Raw genomic sequence first — 22,031 nt, 5'->3', positions numbered from 1 at the left:
TTTCATATTGATGATATATATTTTATGTTCTGATTTTAATTGGTGTAAGCCATCTTGTGTAACACATGTTTATTATCAAAGCAGGATATTATTTTTATATAATAATTAAATAATATATTGGGCAAAAGCAATCCAAACCCTCCACGCACACACACCTTTCACTGGGCTGGAATGAACAGAGGTGTCCGTCTGTCCAGCTCTTCCAGTTAAGCCAACCTTCCACCAGCTGCTGAACATGTCCGCAAGTGGGAGGGCCACTGGTGGGATCCCCCCAGCCAATAGCCAGCAAAAGGCCTTGCCATTATGGAGACAGAGAGGGACTAAGTTGGCTTTGGATCTTAAGCTGGTCTCACTGCTGTCACAGTGACCCAATCTGGACCTGATCACTGCACCAGCTCCAGGCTAGTGCAGCCATCTTAATGACCCCACCTTCCACCTCAGCCAGCCTGAGTGGCAGGGCAGTTGATTCGGCAGTGGCCCTGCTGCTCTGAAGCCCTGACAGCAGGAGGGGGAGTTGTGTTGCACCCTAATTATATTAAAAATGATTTGTAACTTTAGCATGATTTCTAGTACATATTGATTGTAAATATGTCCAGCTAATTCTCTTAGTTGTTTTTACCCTATTGTATGTCAAAGGAAGGTAATTTCACATTAAGGTCTTCCATATGTTAATGAGATCAGTTCAAATGGACCTCTTCAGTTGACAGTCAACTGTGTAAATGTATGCATGCATAACTTTAAGAAAGGCTGTTCCTTTGGAATGCAACTCAAGTATATCGTGGTACACTTTGTGGTATACTTTGGCAATATTCAGAAGTTAAAACAAAGTGTTCTCATACTGTAAATAGGTTTAACTGTCACAGGGTAGTTGAAATGAAACCATTAAAAAGAACCATGTTGAAAGCATAATTGTTCCTTTACAATTCTCTTTGAAATGGTAATTGTAATACTTTTCAGAATGTAGTAACAGTTTTATTAGGATAGTAATAGAATCACATGACAGTTCACTTACCTAAAAGGGTTTTTAAAAATTGTCTACAGCACATGTAAGCTGTTCCAATAAAGAAATGCTTAGGATTGTGTGTAAACAACCTGTATGTCAGTGTAATGTCACTATGATATTTCACCAGCCAAGTTAACTAGACACAGGGGAGGATGAAGCTTCTGCACACTTAATAGTTGTGTAGAAGAGGAAATGTTGACAGGTACAACCCTTTGTAAGTTGAATCTTGCAATTTCCCTTTTCTACCAATTATTAAAGGCCATGCCCACCTGCATCTTCTCCCCCTACCCCTAAGGTTTCAGGCAGATGCACCTATGTAAATGTTCCACTGACCATTTGTGCTACTTTTATCTTTGTAATTTGCGTGCATTATGGGTAACTGTTGAATTGAGTATCAATTGAACTATTCTTCATTAAGTACTGAAGAAAAGAGCAGCAGTTATATAGTATTTGTTTTAAATTTCATGGTGTAACAGGGCATTTCAAATATTTATTTTATGATGTCCCAGAGGGGAAAAAAACAATTTCTATCAAATTCAGGTGTTTACAAAACAAACAGGAAACTTTTGGAGGGGAGGGGAGATTTGATAACTAACCTAAAGTCCTCCTAAGGTTAGTCATAAATCTAGTGAAAATATTAGAGTTAGAATATTGTGTTACTTTTCTCTTTAGATTTATGTTTACAGTCTACCTATTATTATTGTTGTTGTTGTTATTGTTGTTATTATTTATTGCATTTATATACCGTCCCATAGCCAAAGCTCTCTGGAAGGTTTACAACAATTAAAACATTAAAAACAAATATACAAATTTTAAAAACACATTTTTTAAAAGCAATTTAAAAACAACTGCTAATGTGCCTGGGAGAAGAGGAAAGTCTTGACCTGGCGCCAAAATGACAACAATATTGGTGCCAGGCGCACCTCATCAAGAAAATCATTCCATAATTTGGGGAGCACCACTGAGAAGGCCCTCTCCCTTGTTGCCAGACTCCCAGCTTCCCTTGGAGTAGGCACCCAGAGGAGGACCTTTGATGTTGAGCATAGTGTACAGGTGGGTTCGTGTTGGGAGAGGCGTTCCATCAGGTATTGTGGTCCCAAGCCATGTAAGGCTTTATAGGTTAAAACCAGCACCTTGAATCGAGCTCGGAAACATACAGGCAGCCAATGCAAGCAGGCCAGAATTGCATATTGCTGTATATTGCTATGCTTATTTCTTGATCTTTATATTGTATTTATTTTATATTGTATAACTATAATGTTATGTGAATAGTTGTATTCATACTTTTGTACACCACCATGGAATCCTCTTGGGGAAGTATGGTTAAGTCATTGTTTAAATCAATCTATCAAACTAAATAATACTCAAGCATCATACACATTGAGATAATAACACTGTAGACAATAATAGATTGTTTAAAAAGACCAAGATACAATGTGCACTTAAAGTCCTGCATAAGACTTCAAGGTGTCAAAATACTTCTTAAAAACCCATGAAATATACTACCCTATATCATGTGCAAGAACTACAAAACAATGCAATGTTTTCCAGAAGACAAAACATTTGGGGGTAAAACACTGAAATCATTAGTTCCCTCGCATCCTTTACATCAAGGTGGGGAACCCTCTTCCGCCTGAGGGCCACATCCTTCATGGGTAACTTTCTGATGGCCACATGCTTGTGATGGGCTGAGCCATAGGCAAAAGTGGGCAGGTCAACAGATGTCACTCCATCAGAGGTTTTAACACATACACCCCTACCACTCCATGTTCCATCCAGGCAAGCAAAAGGCATTATCACAGTTCAAGGACATATTCCAGTCAAGCAAAGCCTTTAAGGAAGGCACACAGATGAGGAGTGTCCTATGGGCCAGATAAAGATGTCTGGAGGGTCACTTGTGACCTCTGCACCTAAGGCTCCCTACTTTTACTCTAGATGGATAAGATATTCACCATAGGTACTGCTGTCACTGGAAAGAACATCTATCAGCCATCTATGCAAAGCCTCCTCTCTGCAAGCATAAGCGGTGGCACCTCTGGCACTGGGAAAACAAGAACCATGGAGCAGAGCAAGAAAAGGAAGAAACGAGGTGCTGGCATAGAGTTGGTCCAGATTGCATATAGCCTGACCTCCTGTTTACTTAGAGAGAAGGAAAGTGCATAAAATATTGTACAATAGTCTCTTCTGGGAAATACAGCTACAGGATGTAATATTTTATTGTTGTGTACAAGCTACAAGATTAGACTTGCATTTGCATCTGTAGCTTTGGTAAGCAACCCAATCTGTTTTGGAGCCACTCTAGGTCTTTCCAATTCAACTCGTTTTTCAGGACCAAATTAGATCTGTTAAAAATGAAACTTTTTTTCCTCATTCACTATAATAGGAAATGTAAAAATGGCTACAGCTTTTTTCCCCTTTTCACAGTGTGGTATAGTGGTTAAGGTGTTGGACTACAACCTGGGAGACCAGGATTCGAATCCCCACACAGCCATGAAGCTCACTGGGCGACCTTGGGCCAGTCACTGCCTCTCAGCTTCAGAGGAAAGCAATGGTAAACCCCCTTCGAATACCTCTTACCATGAAAACCTTATTCGTAGGGTCTCCATAAGTCAGAATCAACTTGAAGGCAGTCCATTTCCATTTTCACAGAAGTGGATGAAATTTGGCAGTTTAGCAGTCCCTCCAGAGTGGATTAAGCCTATCAAACTGTAGGCACATATAGTCAGCAGTTTTCGTGAAAGGTACCTTTAAACTTTGATTTTTTTTGAACTAAGGAAAAGTCAAAAGCTTTTTCATTTTCGGCCAGAATCATATGCAAGTTGTAGGCATGGTCACCTCTTCTGGGAGATATCTGCAGTGGTTCTCCCACAAAGGCAGACTTTACCTTGTTGGGGTATGTACAATAGGAGTCATAGGAGAGGTTCATGCGAAAAGGCACATTATCCCAGGATAGACTTGAGTGAGAAAAATGGCATCACTGAGCAAGGACCTTTTACCTCAAAGGTTGTTAGTGGGGGTTGGCTTCTGTTCCTCCACAGATTTTGGGAGATATAATGGAGATCTCTCTCTACGTACTTGATTAGGAGAAGCCATACAGCCATGTGAAAAAACAGGCATAATTTTTAATCCCTCCCTCAAATTACTGTGCTCTAGGGAAATAATTCTCTGTAATTAAAAGCTAGACCTGAGCTAGAACTGTCCATTGAAATGAAACATTGCCCCACCTCTCCACCCTTCTCCTCTCAACCTTTGGCATTCCCCCAGTCAGCTTGGTTTTGTTTCTCAGAAGGGAAAATAAAAGAAAAAGGTTGTGTGTGTTTTTGCACAGCCAAGACCACATAGAAACTGAGAAGCTTCAGGAATCCATGATTTGATCCGGGATGCCTTCTTAATGGCTTGATCAAACTCAGAAGCATGAGAACCTTCCCCAAATTGCCCCAATGTGCCTTGTAATACAGAGGTACAAACAGAGCCAATGCACTCCCCTATTATACTTATATTTTAAAGATATTCCTTATCAGATCAATATTTTATGGAAAGCTTATCGTGTTCTCTTGTTGAGGAATTAAAATGTATTCATTATATGAATCTATATGATGTTTTTCTCTGATGAAGTACCTGGTGAGTACTCTCTCGTATCTGCAGCAAAATACATATTTGGCTATTTTGCTTTATATGTCAAATGTCAGTTGAATGCCAGTCTGCATACATTCCAGTACTCTTGGCTGCAGGCAACAGCCTTGTCTTTAATCAGTTAGGCTGGGGCTGCAGAAAACTCCAATGGCTCCTCATAACCAGCAGCTCGTCCACTGAGCCTTCCTGTTTACATGTTTTCAGTAGGGGGGGAAATGGGGCAGAAGTTGATGACTTGAGCTCATTTCCTCTCCAAAGAAATAGATTGGATTATAGTGTCAATACATACTGTACTCAAGTCAACTTGTTTCCATGCAAGAATAACTGTTCTTGTGAGTGCCCCCTATTAAACACAGCTGGAGTGTAACAAGGCTTAGCAGCATGAAGTAATCAAACAGTTTCCAGTTATAGAAGCAGAGTCATTCCATTGCCTTTATTGAGCTGCAGAGCATTATTTGTCTTCCGACTGTGTGTTGCCTTTGTAAAAACAGCACAATTAACACTGATTGTAACTATGGAGGGAGTTGCAGCAATTGTAGCATTGTAGTGGATACTACTCAAGACGTCATGGTGTTTTTTCCCCTTTTGAAAGCAAAAATTAAAGAGTATTTTAAGATATTTCATACCAAATGCAAACACATTCCACATCCATTTATTAAATCTCCTCCTGTACAGCTGTTTGTTCTGCTTGACGGTAAGTTTTATATGAACTTTTCAGTTGCTTGGAGGAGGAATATTGTCTCATATACAAAGTTTTGATAATTTCCTATGACGTGAATGCACTTTTATTCACATGCATAGTAATAGTAGCAGCAGTGTGGCTGCATCCATGTACAGGAAGTACCATGCTTTCAGCTATCAATCATAATGCAAAAAAATCCCCATCTTCTCATGTAAACTATTATCAAGGAGCTATGGTTCCATCAGCTTATATATTAACTTCTATGTGGCTGTGATCACAGGATTGCTCTACATGGGGAAGCGGGTTTACCAGACTGTAGAGCATAATGCAAAGCAAATATATTGGATTATTTGTCCTCTGTCTCTTGTTATTCATGTGTTTTGGAGTAAAGCAGTATTTTTGAGTAAATAGCAGCTTTCACTCTTTTACTTTGTTGCTGCCTCACCTGCTGCAGCCAAGTGCAATGGTATTTGTACACTGAATAGCTCGATGAAGTCTTCAGATCAGCATCAGTGTTTATGAAATGTTGATCACTAAAAGTGTCCACTGCACCCACAGCCAGGCACCTAAGGTCCAACTTTAGTAACATTATAAACAAAACTTCTGCAGTGAGATTAAAAGCTTTGCAGGCCTCTTATTAACTTGCATAGGGGAAATGAAGAGGCTGGATCCCAAGAAATGCCAGGGGGGATCTTAGACCCCAGCAAGAACGCTTTTACCCCAAGGGTCCCTGGGGAAGGCGGGCTTCTCCCCCAAATAGTATTTTCAGCTATGTACCCTATTTTTCCCCAATGCAAGTTAATGGCAAGATTCCTCTCCCTCTAACTTGGGAGTCATGGGCCCTGTGGAGCATTCGTGGAGTGATAATGAGGAGGAGGAAGTCTGGGATCCTGGGGAGGGGCCCGGGAGGGGGCAGCAGGAGAGGGATGATGCAGGAGACGTCTTCAGCACTTTTGACAGTGACAGGCCTGCCCCTGTAGTTTCAGATACAGCTGAAGAAACAATATCTGACAATGAGCCAGCCCTTTTTCCTTCCTGCAGCCCTCCCATGTTGTCCAAACCACCACCACTCACACCTCCTCTAGTGGAGAAGGGATCAGAGGCTCAACCAGAGGCAGTGTCCAAGGAGGATATCAATGTAGTACTATCATCACCAAGTTCGTGCAGGCAGATACACAGGTGCTGACAGATGGTGATAGTTTTTCAACCCATTCATAAGAGTCATAGAAGCCAGATTGCTAGCCCAGCCCCATTCAGAGAAACCTTCACCATGCAAGTAGAATGCCCATCCCAAGCCTATTTAAGGGGTTGTAAGGGGCATGTCTAATTGCTGCGACAATGGCTTAGCTTGAACAGCGATGCTAGTAATGCTGTGTAGAGATGCAGAGGTCTATGTAATTAGTAACCTGATCTATGAAATGCTCTAAGCTGAGATTTCACATTAAATATAACAGAGAAAAATACACCAGTGAGTCTGAGTCTGAATCCAACAGCCATGACATTGGGAGAGTTAAACAACTGAGAGGGGAATCTCCACTGCTCCATGGCTCTGTCACCCCATGGGTCACTGGAGGGGGGCTGGGCTTCTTCCTCAACCACCACCATTTTCAAGGATCCATCCTTTTGGGCTTATGCTTAATGAGGGCCTGAATTAGACAGGGTTGCCTGGGGTACGGGATATGTGCTTCTGGGAGAAGAATGTGTAGATAGCAAACACCAAAATCACACTAATTCCTCCTCTCCCCTGCCCTTTTGGGGGAAAGGGCTTTCAAACAAAGCACAGCTGCAGAGATGTAGATAAAAAGCATAAGAAAAAGGATAACAATAAAAAGCATAACAAAAAAAATCCCAACTGTTCTGCCAGATCAAAAATGTATAGCTGGTTCATATTGAAATCCACAGGACAAGAGCAATGCAATAAGCAAAAAAGAAGTCATCATAGAAATGCTCTGAGAAATCACAGAAGAAAGGGCAAAAGTGGTGGTATTACTAGAAGCTGAGACATGCATCATGTGAATGACAAACAAGGAAGAAGCAGCAATACAGTGTGTGGTGGGGGGTGCTAATGAGACTAGACCACAATATCAGTCAAGTGCAAAATCTGCGCAGACCTAGTTGAGCCTTATCCATCCATCCCTAGTTAGCTGTTTTCTCCCTGGCTTTTGTTTATCGTTGGCTTTCTCCCTGTTCTATCCATGCTGTGCTTTAAATACTCTCTCCTCTGCAATGCACATACATAAGCACACATACACACTTATAGGCATTTGCCCATAATGAATCTATCTTTTCCAACCAGCTTTTATTGATATTTTCTCAAAGTTACTGGAACTTTGTATGTAGTATACTGCCTTGTTGTATTTTTATGGAAAATGTGGTCTATAACTATTGAAATAAGTTAAGAATGTCTCATTTGCCCCTCAGTCCCAATCTTTTAACTGCATGTATGTGAGTTCTTGTCCTGAGCTTGTAAGCTGGTTCTCCAATGATAACCAGTGCTCCCTCCCATTCCTTATGGTTGCTATTCTTCTATGCAATGCACTTATCCTTTTTCAAAGTAATCCCACTAAGAACTCTTACAAATAATGGGGGTGCACAATAATTTGCTCATGATCAAAAGATGATTCATAAGTTAGTACTATCAAGAATAAAACTTCTTAGTTTGGTTATCCTTGAAGTAGCTGTTCCACTGTTTTGGTATGTGCCCCTTTGCAATTTATGATGAAATTATTATTGCATTAATATTGAGGAGAAGGCTCAATGAGTCATGAAAATGCATACTTGACTTAAATGAGAAGTTGGCTAGAGAAAGCAGGTGTGTGCACAGATTTTCATTTACTAAAATGTTCCAGAAGCAGAGGAACTTTATTTTAATATTGGGTTGAAATGAGAACTGCAGAGGCTCTAATACATGTGTGGACAGATTCTTCAGTGTAACTGTAACAGCTCTGGTGTATCTTGATTAAAATGTCATTTAATTTTCCACAGCTGTACTCTTGACATTATCATAGACGACCCTGACATTTCCCTACAGCTACAGCAGAAAAGGCTAGACACCAATGGAGACGATTTCTTTCCCAGCGTCAGAGTCATTACAATACCATTATAAACTACCTCAATATTTTTCTTTGCACTAGTGTTTTACAATCATGCTTTGGAAAGCAATCCCTAAATAGGAGTTCCACACAGTTCATCATTTGTATACCTCTCCTGAAATAGGTTGCTAGTCTTCTTATAAAAAGTATTGGGGGTTCCTTCAGAATAGACCAGACAAAACATTCACCGCTAGGCAAAAAACCTTGCGGTTTAAGAATGTACCTTTGCAAAATGGCAATGGACTGCCTTCAAGTCGATTCTGATTTATGGCAATGATATGAATAGGGTTTTCATAGTAAGCAGTATTCAGAGGGGGTTTACCATTGCCTTCCTCTGAGGCTGAGAGACAGTGACTGTCCCATGATCACTCAGTGAGCTTCATGGCTATGTGGGGATTCAAACCCTGGACTCCCAGGTTGTAGTCCAACACTTTAATAGCCAACAGATATATCTATCAAACTTTAAAAAGCAGGGAAGACGGGCAGCTATAGTGAATGCACCAAGAGAGCAAGAGAACTGAACTCCTCTCTGAGATATTGGACTGCCCTACAAATTGGTCAAAATGCAAACACCATTTGGGTTGGTCTTTCACAGTCCAATCCACTTCCTGTGGAACTTGGAAGAATTTGCTGACATGTGCCTCTGAGCATATGGTGAGTGGTGGCAACACCTGCCATCTCCAAAGACGGAGAATTACATTTTTGTATGTTTGTTGGTGCTCTTCTTATTTTGCTTCTTTTTTGTGTTACTAATGTTTCTCCAGAGAATCTAACCTAGAAAATTATATTTATCTCATTATTCATCCTAAATATCTGTGTCAGATTTATTTTTATTAATTTCAAAGCATTTTGATTGGTCAATGTCATATGATGGTGAAGACAGCCTTTTGTGTTTCATACTGGAGGTTATACTCATTTCTATGTTGGGTGCATTAACAGTTGAATCTGAAACTGCAGTTTGATGTAAAATCAGACCAATTACAATATCTTGCTACTTAAGCAATGACTCTAGCTGTTGATAAAACAAACTTGGCCTGCCCAAGATGCATGTTTTCAGTCTGCCATGCTTAAACTACTCCACTTAAGGAAAGGTGGGCATGGTCAATTAAAAACATACAGCACACCTAGAATTTTGGTAACTGAGACACTCCTTATCTCCATTGGAAACTGTTCTGCAGAATAGTCAGTGCCATTATTCCACAATTGTTTTTGGACCTTTTTTTTAGTGTTGCAAAATGTTGCTGTACTTCGCATATTCACAGAAAGAGAAGCAAAAGAAAATGATTTACTATAGGAAACTTCACTAAAATTGCAAAGTAAATTAAACATAGTGACTATCTGAACTATATCAACTGTTTTAATATTGTTGCTTCTTCCCTTCTAAAACAAGATCAGCACAGCACAGGTCTTGTTTCTATTCTTTGGGCTGATTGCAGGTGTTGCCACCACTCACCATATGCTCAGAGGCACATGTTACCAAATTCTTCCAAGCTACACAGGAAGTGGATTGGGCTGTGAAAGACCAACCCAAATGGTGTTTGCATTTTGACAAATTTGTAGGGTAGTACAATATCTCAGAGAAGAGGTCAGGTCTCCTGCTCCCCTGCTGCATTCACTATAGTTGCCCAATTTCCCTGCTTTTTAAAGTTTGATAGAAATATCTTGTTGGCTATTGGTACATTCTTAAACTGCAAGGGTTTTTTTGCCTATTAGTGAATTTCTCTGCTATTTAATCCGGGAGGTAAGAAATTAGATCCTATGCAAGGTTGCTGAGAATGGATTGATCATTTGCGTTTATTGAATTCAGTGGGATTTACTCCCCTGCAATCACGCTTAGGATAGGGGGAGGGGAGGAGGGGGAGGGGAGGTTTGATCATTTGCATGCTTATTCAGTGCAGTGGGATTTACTCCAGTGCAATCATTCTTAGGATGGGTAAAACTGACCATGGGGAGGGAGTTCTGGAGTGGGCAGGGGAGGAGGAACAAGGAAGAGGGAAGGAGAGGAAGGGGAAAGGGGAAACACAGGTTCAATCATTTGCATGCTTATTGGACTTCCCAGGAGGATCCCTCCGCCTGTGCTGCCTCTGAGACGGGCTCCCGTCTTGGATGAAACTTATCCAGTTTTAAATTCAGTCAGAAGGGTTTTTCTGACTGGGGATGATTTCTTCCGGATAAGGAAGAAGCGTGAGATCTGCCACATAGTTTTGTTTTGATTGTTGGAGCCTGGAATTCGTCAGAATTGTCTGTCTTCCAGCAGTTCAGACAGAGCGAGGATTTTATGCTAGCTCAGCTGGATAAGTGACCCGTTTTTTTTTAATGGACTAGCAGGCAAACCTGCTGTCTACATTTATCATTTTCTTATCTGTATAGCTAAAGAGATTTGTCAAAGTAACAGCAATTAAGATAACCTAGATGAGGTAAGACTTTCCTTCTTTATTTACGGAACTAAGAGGGAAGAAAATATAAATAGCTTATCTTTTTTTTATTATTATTGCAAAAAGCTGACAGCTTTCTGATTGGGAGAGATAAGAAATCTTTTTGATTTACAAGACTTTTGTGTAATATATATAAGGGACTATTTTTTCTGATCTACTTTTTTGTTGTTGTTGACGAATCTGCTCATTCTCTCTGCTACTAGTTATTTGAACACTGTGAACTAAAAGCTGTTTTTGCACTTCTGGACATTTAAGAGATAAGGACTGTCTAGCGTGTGACGTTAGTTGGTTGGAAAGATTAACTCCTTTGTAACTGGATAAAGAAATAAACTGCTCTTTGCTTGGGACATTGAAAATTGAAGGAGTTTTGTTCTTTTGGTTTTAAGAATGGCAATTAAGAAGATCATGGATGTACAAGAAGGGACTTTATTTCTAGACATGCTTCAGAAAATAATGGATGGGATTAACTCAATAAAACAAGAACTGAGAAATAATAGATAAGCGTGGAGAACTGAATTTCATGAAATGAGACAGGAGCTGAAAGAAACTCAGGATTCTATGAGAAAGGAGAATAAAGATAGATCTGGAAAACAAAAAAAGGATGAAAGAGAAATTAAAGGCAAGGTTCAATCTATGGAGATTGGCTTAAATATGGACATGAAAAAAGATTTGGATTTCCTGGTTGTGACGGATCCTGGAGATAAATATTACAGTTTGGAATACAGCGCTGTCTCTGAAGGAATTGAAGAGATTGGAGATAAAGATATTATCGGTTCAAAAAAATTCCTGGACTGGAAGGATTTGATGGAACTTGAAATGGAGAAAGTTAATAGAATTAATCCCTGTTTTGTGTCAATGGAAAAACCTTCAAGAAATGTACTAGTGTATCATGTGGAAAAGAGGAGCAGAGATGCGGCTTTGAAACAATACTTCAGTGTTACGTTTGGATTTGATGGTAAGAAAATATCTGTGATGGAGGAAATTCCTATCAGACTGTTATTATATGACTATGACAGCAAGATTTTTGGGTGCGTAAAGATGGAAGATGGACCCAATATGGATAATGACGGAAGAGCGATTTGAAACTACTGGACTCAGTAGATTTGATGAGTTGGATTAATTGACATGTTTATTTAGAAAAAAAAATTGATTGACATATATCTCAAGGATTGGAAACTTCTCTTTGACTTTTTGTGGAAGATTAAAATGATATGATGTTAATGAGATTTGAAACCAACTAAGATAACTGCTGGAGGAAGGTGATTTTATAATCTATTAAGAGATAGGTCTCTTATATATTATAGATTTATAGTTGAATTATAGTGTTTTGAAATTACTGGATTTAGTAGATTTGATGAGCTGGATTAATTGGCATGTTTATTTAGAAAAAAAATTGATTGATATATATCTCAAGGATTGGAAACTTCTCTTTGACTTTTTGTGGAAGATTAAAATGATATGATGTTAATGAGATTTGAAACCAACTAAGATAACCGCTGGAGGAAGGTGATTTTATAATCTATTAAGAGATAGGTTTGTTATATATTATAGATTTATAGCTGAACTATGACAAATCAGAAGTCAATATTTTTATATATATGTATTTTTTTTGTATTGTATTAGTTATTGATTTGTGTTGTTTTCTTTTTGTATTATTTTGGTTTTGAAAATTAGAATAAAAATTAATTGAAAAAAAATCATTTGCATGCTTATTGAGTTCATTGGGATTTACCCCCATGCAATCATGGCTAGAATCAAGGATGGCTCCAAAGCAAAGTCAGATGGAGCCCTGGCCGAGTGCCCCATGGCCCACAGGGCCCCCTGAAGGGCCCCTTGTTATGGTGGTGGAGTAGTGCTCCCCTTCTGTGGCAGGCTCCCTGCTGTGGATTGCAGGGTGGGAGCTGCCTGCCCCTTGCCAGCCCGCCCATGCCCAACCACCTGCTAGCTTACTCTCCCCCATGCCTGCCAGCTCCCTTGCTCACCCTCCCCCACCCACTCGCTCAACCGCTGTGCCACTTGCTTGTTTGCACACTGTTCACCCCCTCGCTTGCCCATCATCCTGCCCCCCGCCCACTCGCTTGCTCGCTTGCCAACCTGCCCGCTAGCCCGAGGGCCCCTTGTTATGGTGGGGAGTAGTGCTCCCCTTCTGCTGTGGGTCGTAGGGAGGGAGCTTCCTGCCTGCTCGCCAGCCAGCCCCCACCTGCTCGTTCACTCTCCTCCACACCTGCCCACTCACTTTCCACCCCACCCACTCCCTCACTTGCCCTCCCTTCACCTGCTCACCCTCCCTCCACCTGCTCACTCACCCTCTCCCCTGCCTCCTCACTCACTCACGCTCTCCCCCTGCTTGCTCGCCAACTCCCCACTTGCTCGCTTGGCCACCATCCCACCCCCTCACCTGCCCAACCCCCCACTCCTCTGTCTGTCAGGTAGGTAGGTGGGGCGTGTGTACATGCAGATGCAAGGGCCCACGGCAGGCTAGTGCACAAGGGCCCCGGCATGCCTGGGGCCAACCCTGGCTAGAATAGGTAAAACTCACCATGGGGGAGGAGGAGGCAGAAGGAAGAGTAGAGGAAAAGAGGAAGAGAGGGGGAGGGATGAAGGAAAGGGAAGGGAAGGGGCAAAAGGGAGGTGATGGGAGGGAGGAGGGGAGAGCAGGTTTGATCATTTGCCTGCTTATTGAGTTCAATGGGATTTACTCCCATGAAATCATGCTTAAAAATGAAAGTTACTTCCTTCAAGTTGATTCCAACTTATGGTGACCCTATGAATAGGTTTTTCATGGTAAACGGTATTCAGAGGTGGTTTACCATAGGCTACCACTAAGGCTGAGAGGCAGTGACTGACCCAAGGTCACTCAATGTGCTCCATGCTTGTGTGGGGATTTGAACCCTGGTCTCCCAGGTTGTAGTGCTAGGATAGGTAAAATTGACCATGAGGGAGCAGGAGGGGGAGGGATCAGGGGAGGGGAAGGAGGGGGAAAGAGGGGATTGGGAGGGAAGGGAAGGGTGAAGGAAGGGTGATGGAAGGGGCAAGAGGGAGGGGATTGGAGGGAGAGCAGGTTTGATCATTTGCATGGATTTACTCCTGTGCAATCATGCTTAGGATAGGTGAAACTGACCTGTGGGAGGGGCATGGATGGGAGGAGGAGGGCAGGAAGGGGAGGAGGAGGGAGGAAGGGAGAGGGGAAGGGAAGGAGAGATTGGGTGGGTCGGTGGGCAGTGATCAAAGGGGAAGCCCCTTTCCTTTCCAAAAGGAAAAAATTGTGAACAGTATCATTCTTTTTTAGGGTTTTCATTACCTTCTTATTCTACAGCAGGCACATGTAGCCTCCCACCCAAATTTAAACCAAAGCTGTCCCTGGCCACATCCACACCAGACCTTTAGACAGTCATGGCTTCTCCCAAAGAATCCTGGGAAGTATGGTTAGTAAAGGGTGCTCAGAGTTGCTAGGAGACTCTCTATTCCCCTCACAGAGCTTCAATCAGAGCGGCTGACTGTTAAACCAGTCTGGCCACTGGAGTCTGTCAAGGGGATAGGAGTCTCCTCTCAGCACCCTTCACAAACTCCACTTCCCAGGATTCTTTGGGGGAAGCCATGACTGTCTCAAGTGAAGTCAAAGTCTGGTGTGTGTGTGGTCACCTGATTAGGCAAACCAAGCAGCTGTGAATCTGGCTTTTAGAACACTGACAGTTGGCTATTACTGAGCATTGAGTGCAATGCTAAATTTCTTAAATTAATCAGCCAGGCATTTTTTAAAACTTTTAAACATTTAAACTGCAGAAGACGAAGGTCAGAGTATGGAGCAAGCTCAGTGGCGTCACTAGGGGGTGTGGGGGTGCGGACTGCATCAGGTGACACCATCAGAGGGGGGTGACTCTCAGCTTTAATTTTAAAAAAAATTAAGTTTCTAGGTGGTCCGGTTCTCGAGATATACATAAAAACGTCAGCCGCCCCCCAGTGACGTCACTAGGGGGTGCGGGGTGTGTGGACCACACCAGGTGACACCATCAGAGGGGGGTGATTCTCAGCTTTAATTTTAAAAAAATAAGTTTCTAGGTGGTTCGGTTCTCGAGATATACATAAAAATGTCAGGCCACCCGTTAAATCTTTTTTTAAACTACTGTATAGCACTTTGTAGCTTTAACCCCACCCATTCAGGATTGCAGCCAATCAGTGAAGTGTTTGTTTGACCTGTGGCAGTCTCTAGTAAACCTCATTGCAAGGCCAGAAAATGGTGGTCCCCCCCCGTTTATCTGAAAATCTCATAAATTGGGTAAGTATATATATTTCAGGTTTTCCCCCTCTTGTGTGTAGGAGTCAGATCCTGGGCAGTCTTTTCTAAACCTTCCCAATACTTGCTTTTGTGGGGGTAAAAGCATTGCTAATCCCATATGTCCAGAGTAAATCCCATTGAATTCAATAGGATTTACTTTTGAGTAGACATGGATATGAATGTGCTGAAAATCAATGGGACTTTGGAGTGAATGTAAAAAAGAATTGTGTTTATGTTGTCTTTCTGTCCCCCCCTCCTCCAGTCCTATTTTAAAGCAAGTAGGCAGGGCTTACTTAGGTATTGCAGTTTTTATTCTGTAGGAAACGAATACTGATTTTTTTTGAAGCTAATACTGATTTTTCTGCAATGACCAACTGGTTTGACAATAAACTATTATATGGGCTGTATGTATTTATACATCTGCAGTGTGTGTGTGTAGTCTTTCCAACAACCCTGTGAGGTAGGGTTGGAAACCAAGGCAGCTCACAACAAGAAATAAAGCCATTTAAAATCCAATAACCATAAAGCAAGAATGAACAGTTGGAAAACAGCCTAAAGAGGCATGATTCTGAATTTTGGGTTGGGTGAATGAAGTTTATTTATTTATTATTTGATTTATATCCCACCCTTCCTCCCAGTAGGAGCCCAGGGCGGCAAACAAAAGCACTAAAAGCACTTTAAAACATCACAAAAACAACTTTAAAATATATTAAAACATCTTTGAAAATATTTTTAAAAGCTTTAAAAAACATTTCTTTTTAAAAAAGAAAAGGCTTAAAAACATATTAAAAAGCAATTGCAACACAGACTCAGACTTGGATAAGGTCTCAACTTAAAAGAACAAGTTGAAAGAACAAGTTTCTTATCACTTGAGGCTGTAGTTCTCTGCACACTTCCCAGTTTGAGTAAGCCCCATTGAATACATTGGGACTTGCTTCTGAGTAAACAAACATTGGATTGCACTATAAATATATTTAAAGATTGTGTAATTCATAAACATATTTGATAGTCATGTTTATAGAAATATTTCTTCATACTGTGTCCCAATAAGTATTTGATTTCACACTATGGTTGTAGATGATTTTTTCCTCTACATTTTAAGTGTGCCCTTCTTCCTGGGGGTGGTCATGGTTCCCCATTGTTTTCATCCTGAGGGGAGGCTGAGAGATGGTGAGTAGCACATTTAAGGTCTCTTCACCTCCCCCCCTTTTTTATTTGTATTTATTTTATATTTCTCCAATATCTTCCCCTGGCTGTTTTTATGTATTTTAAATATTTTTAGATTAAATAAATAGGAAATCATAATTGTGAACCTTCCTAAAAGCAATTTACCTATCCTTATGTTTTGGCAAAGTGATGGTGTGAAGGCGTGCTGGTAGAACAAGAGACCATGTTTGAGGCATGTTATAAGGTGTTTGAGGACTTTGTCACACATTACTTTTTGAGACCTGTAGATTCATGTTGGAAAGAACACGTGCACGTATTGAATGGTGGCTTGGGTGCTGTTTTTTCAGTCTACGCTGCATGCGTAGTGAAGGTGATACATCATCTGGCAGCTAGCTTCATAACGTGAGAATGAAAAACATTTGGATCACCATTCACTTGTTTACTTTTCTCACTATTGAGACCACTTCATATATTAAGAATCACTTTCCATAATTGTAAGGAGGTGTGTCCACACGCATGCATCCCAGGCACCTAAATGAGGGGAGACAGCAGCATAGGGACATAAGCAGGTGTCTTATTCCAGGGGTTCCCAAACCTTTCTTCTACATAGACCACTTGGAAATTGCAGAGGGTCTGAAAGTATCTGAAAATTTACTATGGGCATATGCAAGATAATTAACTCCCATTAGTAATAAGAGCAAGAATTTGAGCTGTGCGTATGATATTGTAATTTAAAGGTGTAATTTTAATTTTGCTAGTTGTTTATGTCACTACTATTGCCATTACATTCAGTGATATATGGGAATTATGATTTACGAGTAACATTAGTACAAAAAACATTACTAAGGATTCTGTATGGTCTGATACGGGAGGAGGTCCATGGGGGTGACACCATGAGTTACCGCACCAGGTGACATCAACCCTAGTGGGCAAGCTCACTAATAAGATTACAGGTACTCTTTGAACATGGCTGATTTTTAATGAATTTCAACAGATTATGAGAACTCTGACAGAAAAAAGTCCAAAATGTGCTGATGGGAAGCATCAGAATGGCAAGGGGGGTATTTTCAATTTAACTTCACAGAATGCAAAAAATCCATGCTGACTTGATTATACAGCCACTCTTGTGGTTGTCTAATCAGAGTAATCTCACATTCATTTCAGTGACAACTGACAGACAGACAGACAGACAGACAGACAGACAGACAGACAGACAGACAGACAGACAGACAGACAGATAGATAGATAGATAGATAGATAGATAGATAGATAGATAGATAGATAGATAGATAGATAGATAGATAGATAGATAGATAGATAGATAGAGATGAATCAGGTGTTTTGTTATCATGCAACCTATTTGTAGAAGTATAGTGATCCTGCTTTGTAAGTATGCTTTGCCATACTGTAACAGCTGATACATGAAATTTCTTAAAGCAGCCTTTGTGCAGAAACCATAACATGCATAGTGATTCTAATTTACCACTTATTTTAAATATTTGTTGGCCTAATCAGTATCTTTGTTGGATTTGTTTTAAGGATCTTATGGATCTGCAATACAGTGATGGTGAGCTATACAAGCAGGACCAAGATATTCTGGCAGAACTGATGCATACACGAAAGAGGGTGGAACAGCATAAGGCAGAAGCAAAGGAGCTGAGCATTCGAGTTGAAGATCTAAGAAGAAAATTGAAACAAGCAGAAAGCAAGGTACTTGGATTATAGTTGATTTATCAGGTACTCGTGAAGTATGGAAATGAATGACGATGCAGGTAAATGCATTTCAAATCATTTATATTTTATCAGTGTTACTAGAAAAATGGGCCATGCTTGGACAGTCTTTATTTCCCTCCTCCACTCCTGCACCTGCTCTCTCACTCTGTGTGTGTGTGTGTGTTTCCCCCTTTTCTCCTAGTATAGGTACACTCAGGCCTTCTTCAGAAATTAATTTCTTGGCAACAAGCAATGACATCAGCTCCACACACCAGGGCGTAGGGATCAGAATCCCTGTCACCTTACTGGGAGCCTTCCCTGCCATATTCCACTATAGGGCAATTACCTGACTGAAGGTCCCATTTGGCAGGGCTCCAGGGACTCCCCCAGACAAGGGGGGAGGAAATGGATGCCACTGTGGATGCTCATTGCATTGGGAAATGTAGTTGCATATATATCAAAACATTTCCAAGGCTAATTTGTTCTGTTAGAACAGGTCAAATCCTGATAAGCAATAGAACTGTCAACTGCAGTTTATCATGGAGGGAACAAACCAAAGATTGTATTGCAGAGGGTACTTCCACATGGCAGTTTATTATCGACTTAGTGCTGTTCAGGGATGCAAGTTTGCACAGCATCCACATGATGTCGTGCCGAGGATATATCTCCAGGGGGTTCAGGGATCCTTGTAGTGGGTGATTCGATCATTAGGAACATAGACAGTGGGGTGTGTAATGGGTGTGCAGACCGCAAGGTGTTTTGCCTCCTGGTGCGAAGGTTGCGGATATCGCCCGTTGTTTAGATAGTTTGGTAGACAGTGCTGGGGAGGAGTCAGTGGTTGTGGTGCACGTTGGCACCAACGACATGGGGAAATGCAGCCGTGAGGTCCTGGAAGCAAAATTTAGGTTGCTAGGTAGGATGCTGAAAGCCAGGACCTCCAAGGTGACTTTCTCTGAAATGCTACCGGTTCCACGTGCAGGACCAGCCAGACAGGCACAGGTTTGCAGTCTCAATGCGTGGATGAGACAATGGTGTCGGGTGGAAGGGTTTGGATTTGTTAGGCACTGGGGAACATTTTGGGACAAGCCGGGCCTGTACAAAAGGGATGGGCTCCACTTGAACCAGAATGGAACCAGACTGCTGGCACGTAAAATTAAAAAGGTGGCAGAGCCACTTTTAAACTGACTGAGGGGGAAACCCGACAGGAGCTGAGGAAAGTCTGGTTCAGAGTAAACCTCCCCCCTGGGATAAAGACCAAAGAAATGATGAAATTTTAAAAGGGGTAGGCCTAGAAGTAGGCATTGTGAGAGCAGGGGCACAGGATATAAATTCAGAAGGGCAAAATTACCACAGGCCAAACCACAAGTGCCAAAGACACTTGAAGAGAGACACTGCTTACAAATGCCTGTACGCTAATGCTAGGAGCCTCCGAACCAAGATGGGAGAACTGGAGTGCTTGGTCTTTGAGAAGAGCATTGATATAGTGAGCATAACCGAGACCTGGTGGAATGGAGAAAACCAATGGGATACGGTTATCCCTGGATATAAACTATATTGGAAGGACAGGGAAGGACCTATTGGTGGCGGAGTCGCTCTATACATGAAAGAAGGCATTGAATCCAGCAAGCTGGAAACCCCAAAAGAGGCGGACTCCACAGAATTGTTGTGGGTGGTGATACCATGCCCCAAGAGGGATTTAATACTGGGAACGATCTATTGTCCCCCTGATCAAAATGCTCAGGGAGACCTTGAGATGAGATATGAAATTGAGGAAGCATCCAAACTAGGAAATGTGGTAGTAATGGGTGACTTCAACACCCAGACATAGACTGGCTGCATATGTGTTCCAGTCATGACAAAGAAGCAAAATTTCTAGATATTCTAAATGACTATTCCCTAGACCAGTTGGTCATGGAACCGACCAGAGGGACGGCAACCCTGGACTTAATCCTCAGTGGGGACCAGGACCTGGTGCGAGATGTAAGTGTTGTTGAACCGATTGGGAGCAGTGACCAAAGTGCTATTAAATTAAACATACATGTAACTGGCCAATTGCCAAGAAAATCCAACACGGTCACATTTGCCTTCAAAAGAGGAAACTTCACAAAAATGAGGGGATTGGTAAAAAGAAAGCTGAAAAACAAAGTCCAGAGGGTCACATCACTAGAAAATGCTTGGAAGTTGTTTAAAAACACTCTATTAGAAGCTCAACTGGAGTGCATACCGCAGATCAGAAAAGGTAGCGCCAGGGCCAAGAAGATGCCAGCATGGTTAACGAGCAAAGTCAAGGAAGCTCTTAGAGGCAAAAAGTCTTCCTTCAGAAAATGGAAGCCTTGTCCGAATGAAGAAAATAAAAAAGAACACAAACTCTGGCAAAAGAAATGCAAGAAGACAATAAGGGATGCTAAAAAAGAATTTGAGGAGCACATTGCTAAGAACATAAAAACCAACAACAAAAAATTCTATAAATACATTCAAAGCAGGAGACCATCTAGGGAGACAATTGGACCCTTGGATGATAAGGGAGTCAAAGGTGTACTAAAGAACGATAAGGAGATTGCAGAGAAGCTAAATGAATTCTTTGCATCTGTCTTCACAGTGGAAGATATAGGGCAGATCCCTGAACCTGAACTAACATTTGCAGGAAGGGATTCTGAGGAACTGAGACAAATAGTGGTAACGAGAGAGGAAGTTCTAAGCTTAATGGACAATATAAAAACTGACAAATCACCAGGCCCCGATGGCATCCACCCGAGAGTTCTCAAAGAACTCAAAGGTGAAATTGCTGATCTGCTAACTAAAATATGTAACTTGTCCCTCGGGTCCTCCTCCGTGCCTGAGGACTGGAAAGTGGCAAATGTAACGCCAATCTTCAAAAAGGGATCCAGAGGGGATCCCGGAAATTACAGGCCAGTTAGCTTAACTTCTGTCCCTGGAAAACTGGTAGAAAGTATTATTAAAGCTAGATTAACTAAGCACATAGAAGAACAAGCCTTGCTGAAGCAGAGCCAGCATGGCTTCTGCAAGGGAAAGTCCTGTCTCAGTAACCTATTAGAATTCTTTGAGAGTGTCAACAAGCATATAGATAGAGGTGATCCAGTGGACATAGTGTACTTAGACTTTCAAAAAGCGTTTGACAAGGTACCTCACCAAAGGCTTCTGAGGAAGCTTAGCAGTCATGGAATAAGAGGAGAGGTCCTCTTGTGGATAAGGAATTGGTTAAGAAGCAGAAAGCAGAGAGTAGGAATCAACGGACAGTTCTCCCAATGGAGGGCTGTAGAAAGTGGAGTCCCTCAAGGATCGGTATTGGGACCTGTACTTTTCAACTTGTTCATTAATGACCTAGAATTAGGAGTGAGCAGTGAAGTGGCCAAGTTTGCTGATGACACTAAATTGTTCAGGGTTGTTAAAACAAAAAGGGATTGCGAAGAGCTCCAAAGAGACCTCTCCAAACTGAGTGAATGGGCGGAAAAATGGCAAATGCAATTCAATATAAACAAGTGTAAAATTATGCATATTGGAGCAAAAAATCTTAATTTCACATATACGCTCATGGGGTCTGAACTGGCGGTGACCGACCAGGAGAGAGACCTCGGGGTTGTAGTGGACAGCACGATGAAAATGTCAACCCAGTGTGCGGCAGCTGTGAAAAAGGCAAATTCCATGCTAGCAATAATTAGGAAAGGTATTGAAAATAAAACAGCCGATATCATAATGCCGTTGTATAAATCTATGGTGCGGCCGCATTTGGAATACTGTGTACAGTTCTGGTCGCCTCATCTCAAAAAGGATATTATAGAGTTGGAAAAGGTTCAGAAGAGGGCAACCAGAATGATCAAGGGGATGGAGCGACTTCCTTACGAGGAAAGGTTGCAGCATTTGGGGCTTTTTAGTTTAGAGAAAAGGCGGGTCAGAGGAGACATGATAGAAGTGTATAAAATTATGCATGGCATTGAGAAAGTGGATACAGAAAAGTTCTTCTCCCTCTCTCATAATACTAGAACTTGTGGACATTCAAAGAAGCTGAATG

The 22,031-nt window shown here is 41.5% G+C and overlaps 1 protein-coding gene across 3 annotated transcripts in view; it reads left to right on the top strand.

The window, feature by feature from the left end:
* The window catches only part of CCDC102B (coiled-coil domain containing 102B), a 181,429-nt gene that overhangs the window by 116,740 nt on the left and 42,658 nt on the right, over positions 1-22,031 (top strand). For all 3 annotated transcript variants that reach the window (XM_061593860.1, XM_061593589.1, XM_061593682.1), the window contains one exon: positions 17,828-17,998. In XM_061593860.1, coding sequence (XP_061449844.1) covers positions 17,828-17,998 — 171 coding nt within the window. The remainder of the gene's footprint in view (positions 1-17,827; positions 17,999-22,031) is intronic.

This window comes from Rhineura floridana, chromosome 1 (genome assembly GCF_030035675.1).
Source record: "Rhineura floridana isolate rRhiFlo1 chromosome 1, rRhiFlo1.hap2, whole genome shotgun sequence".
NCBI lineage: Eukaryota > Metazoa > Chordata > Lepidosauria > Squamata > Rhineuridae > Rhineura > Rhineura floridana.
The sequence above is the reverse complement of the archived record's forward strand: the minus strand, read 5'-3'. Positions and strand labels throughout refer to the sequence as shown.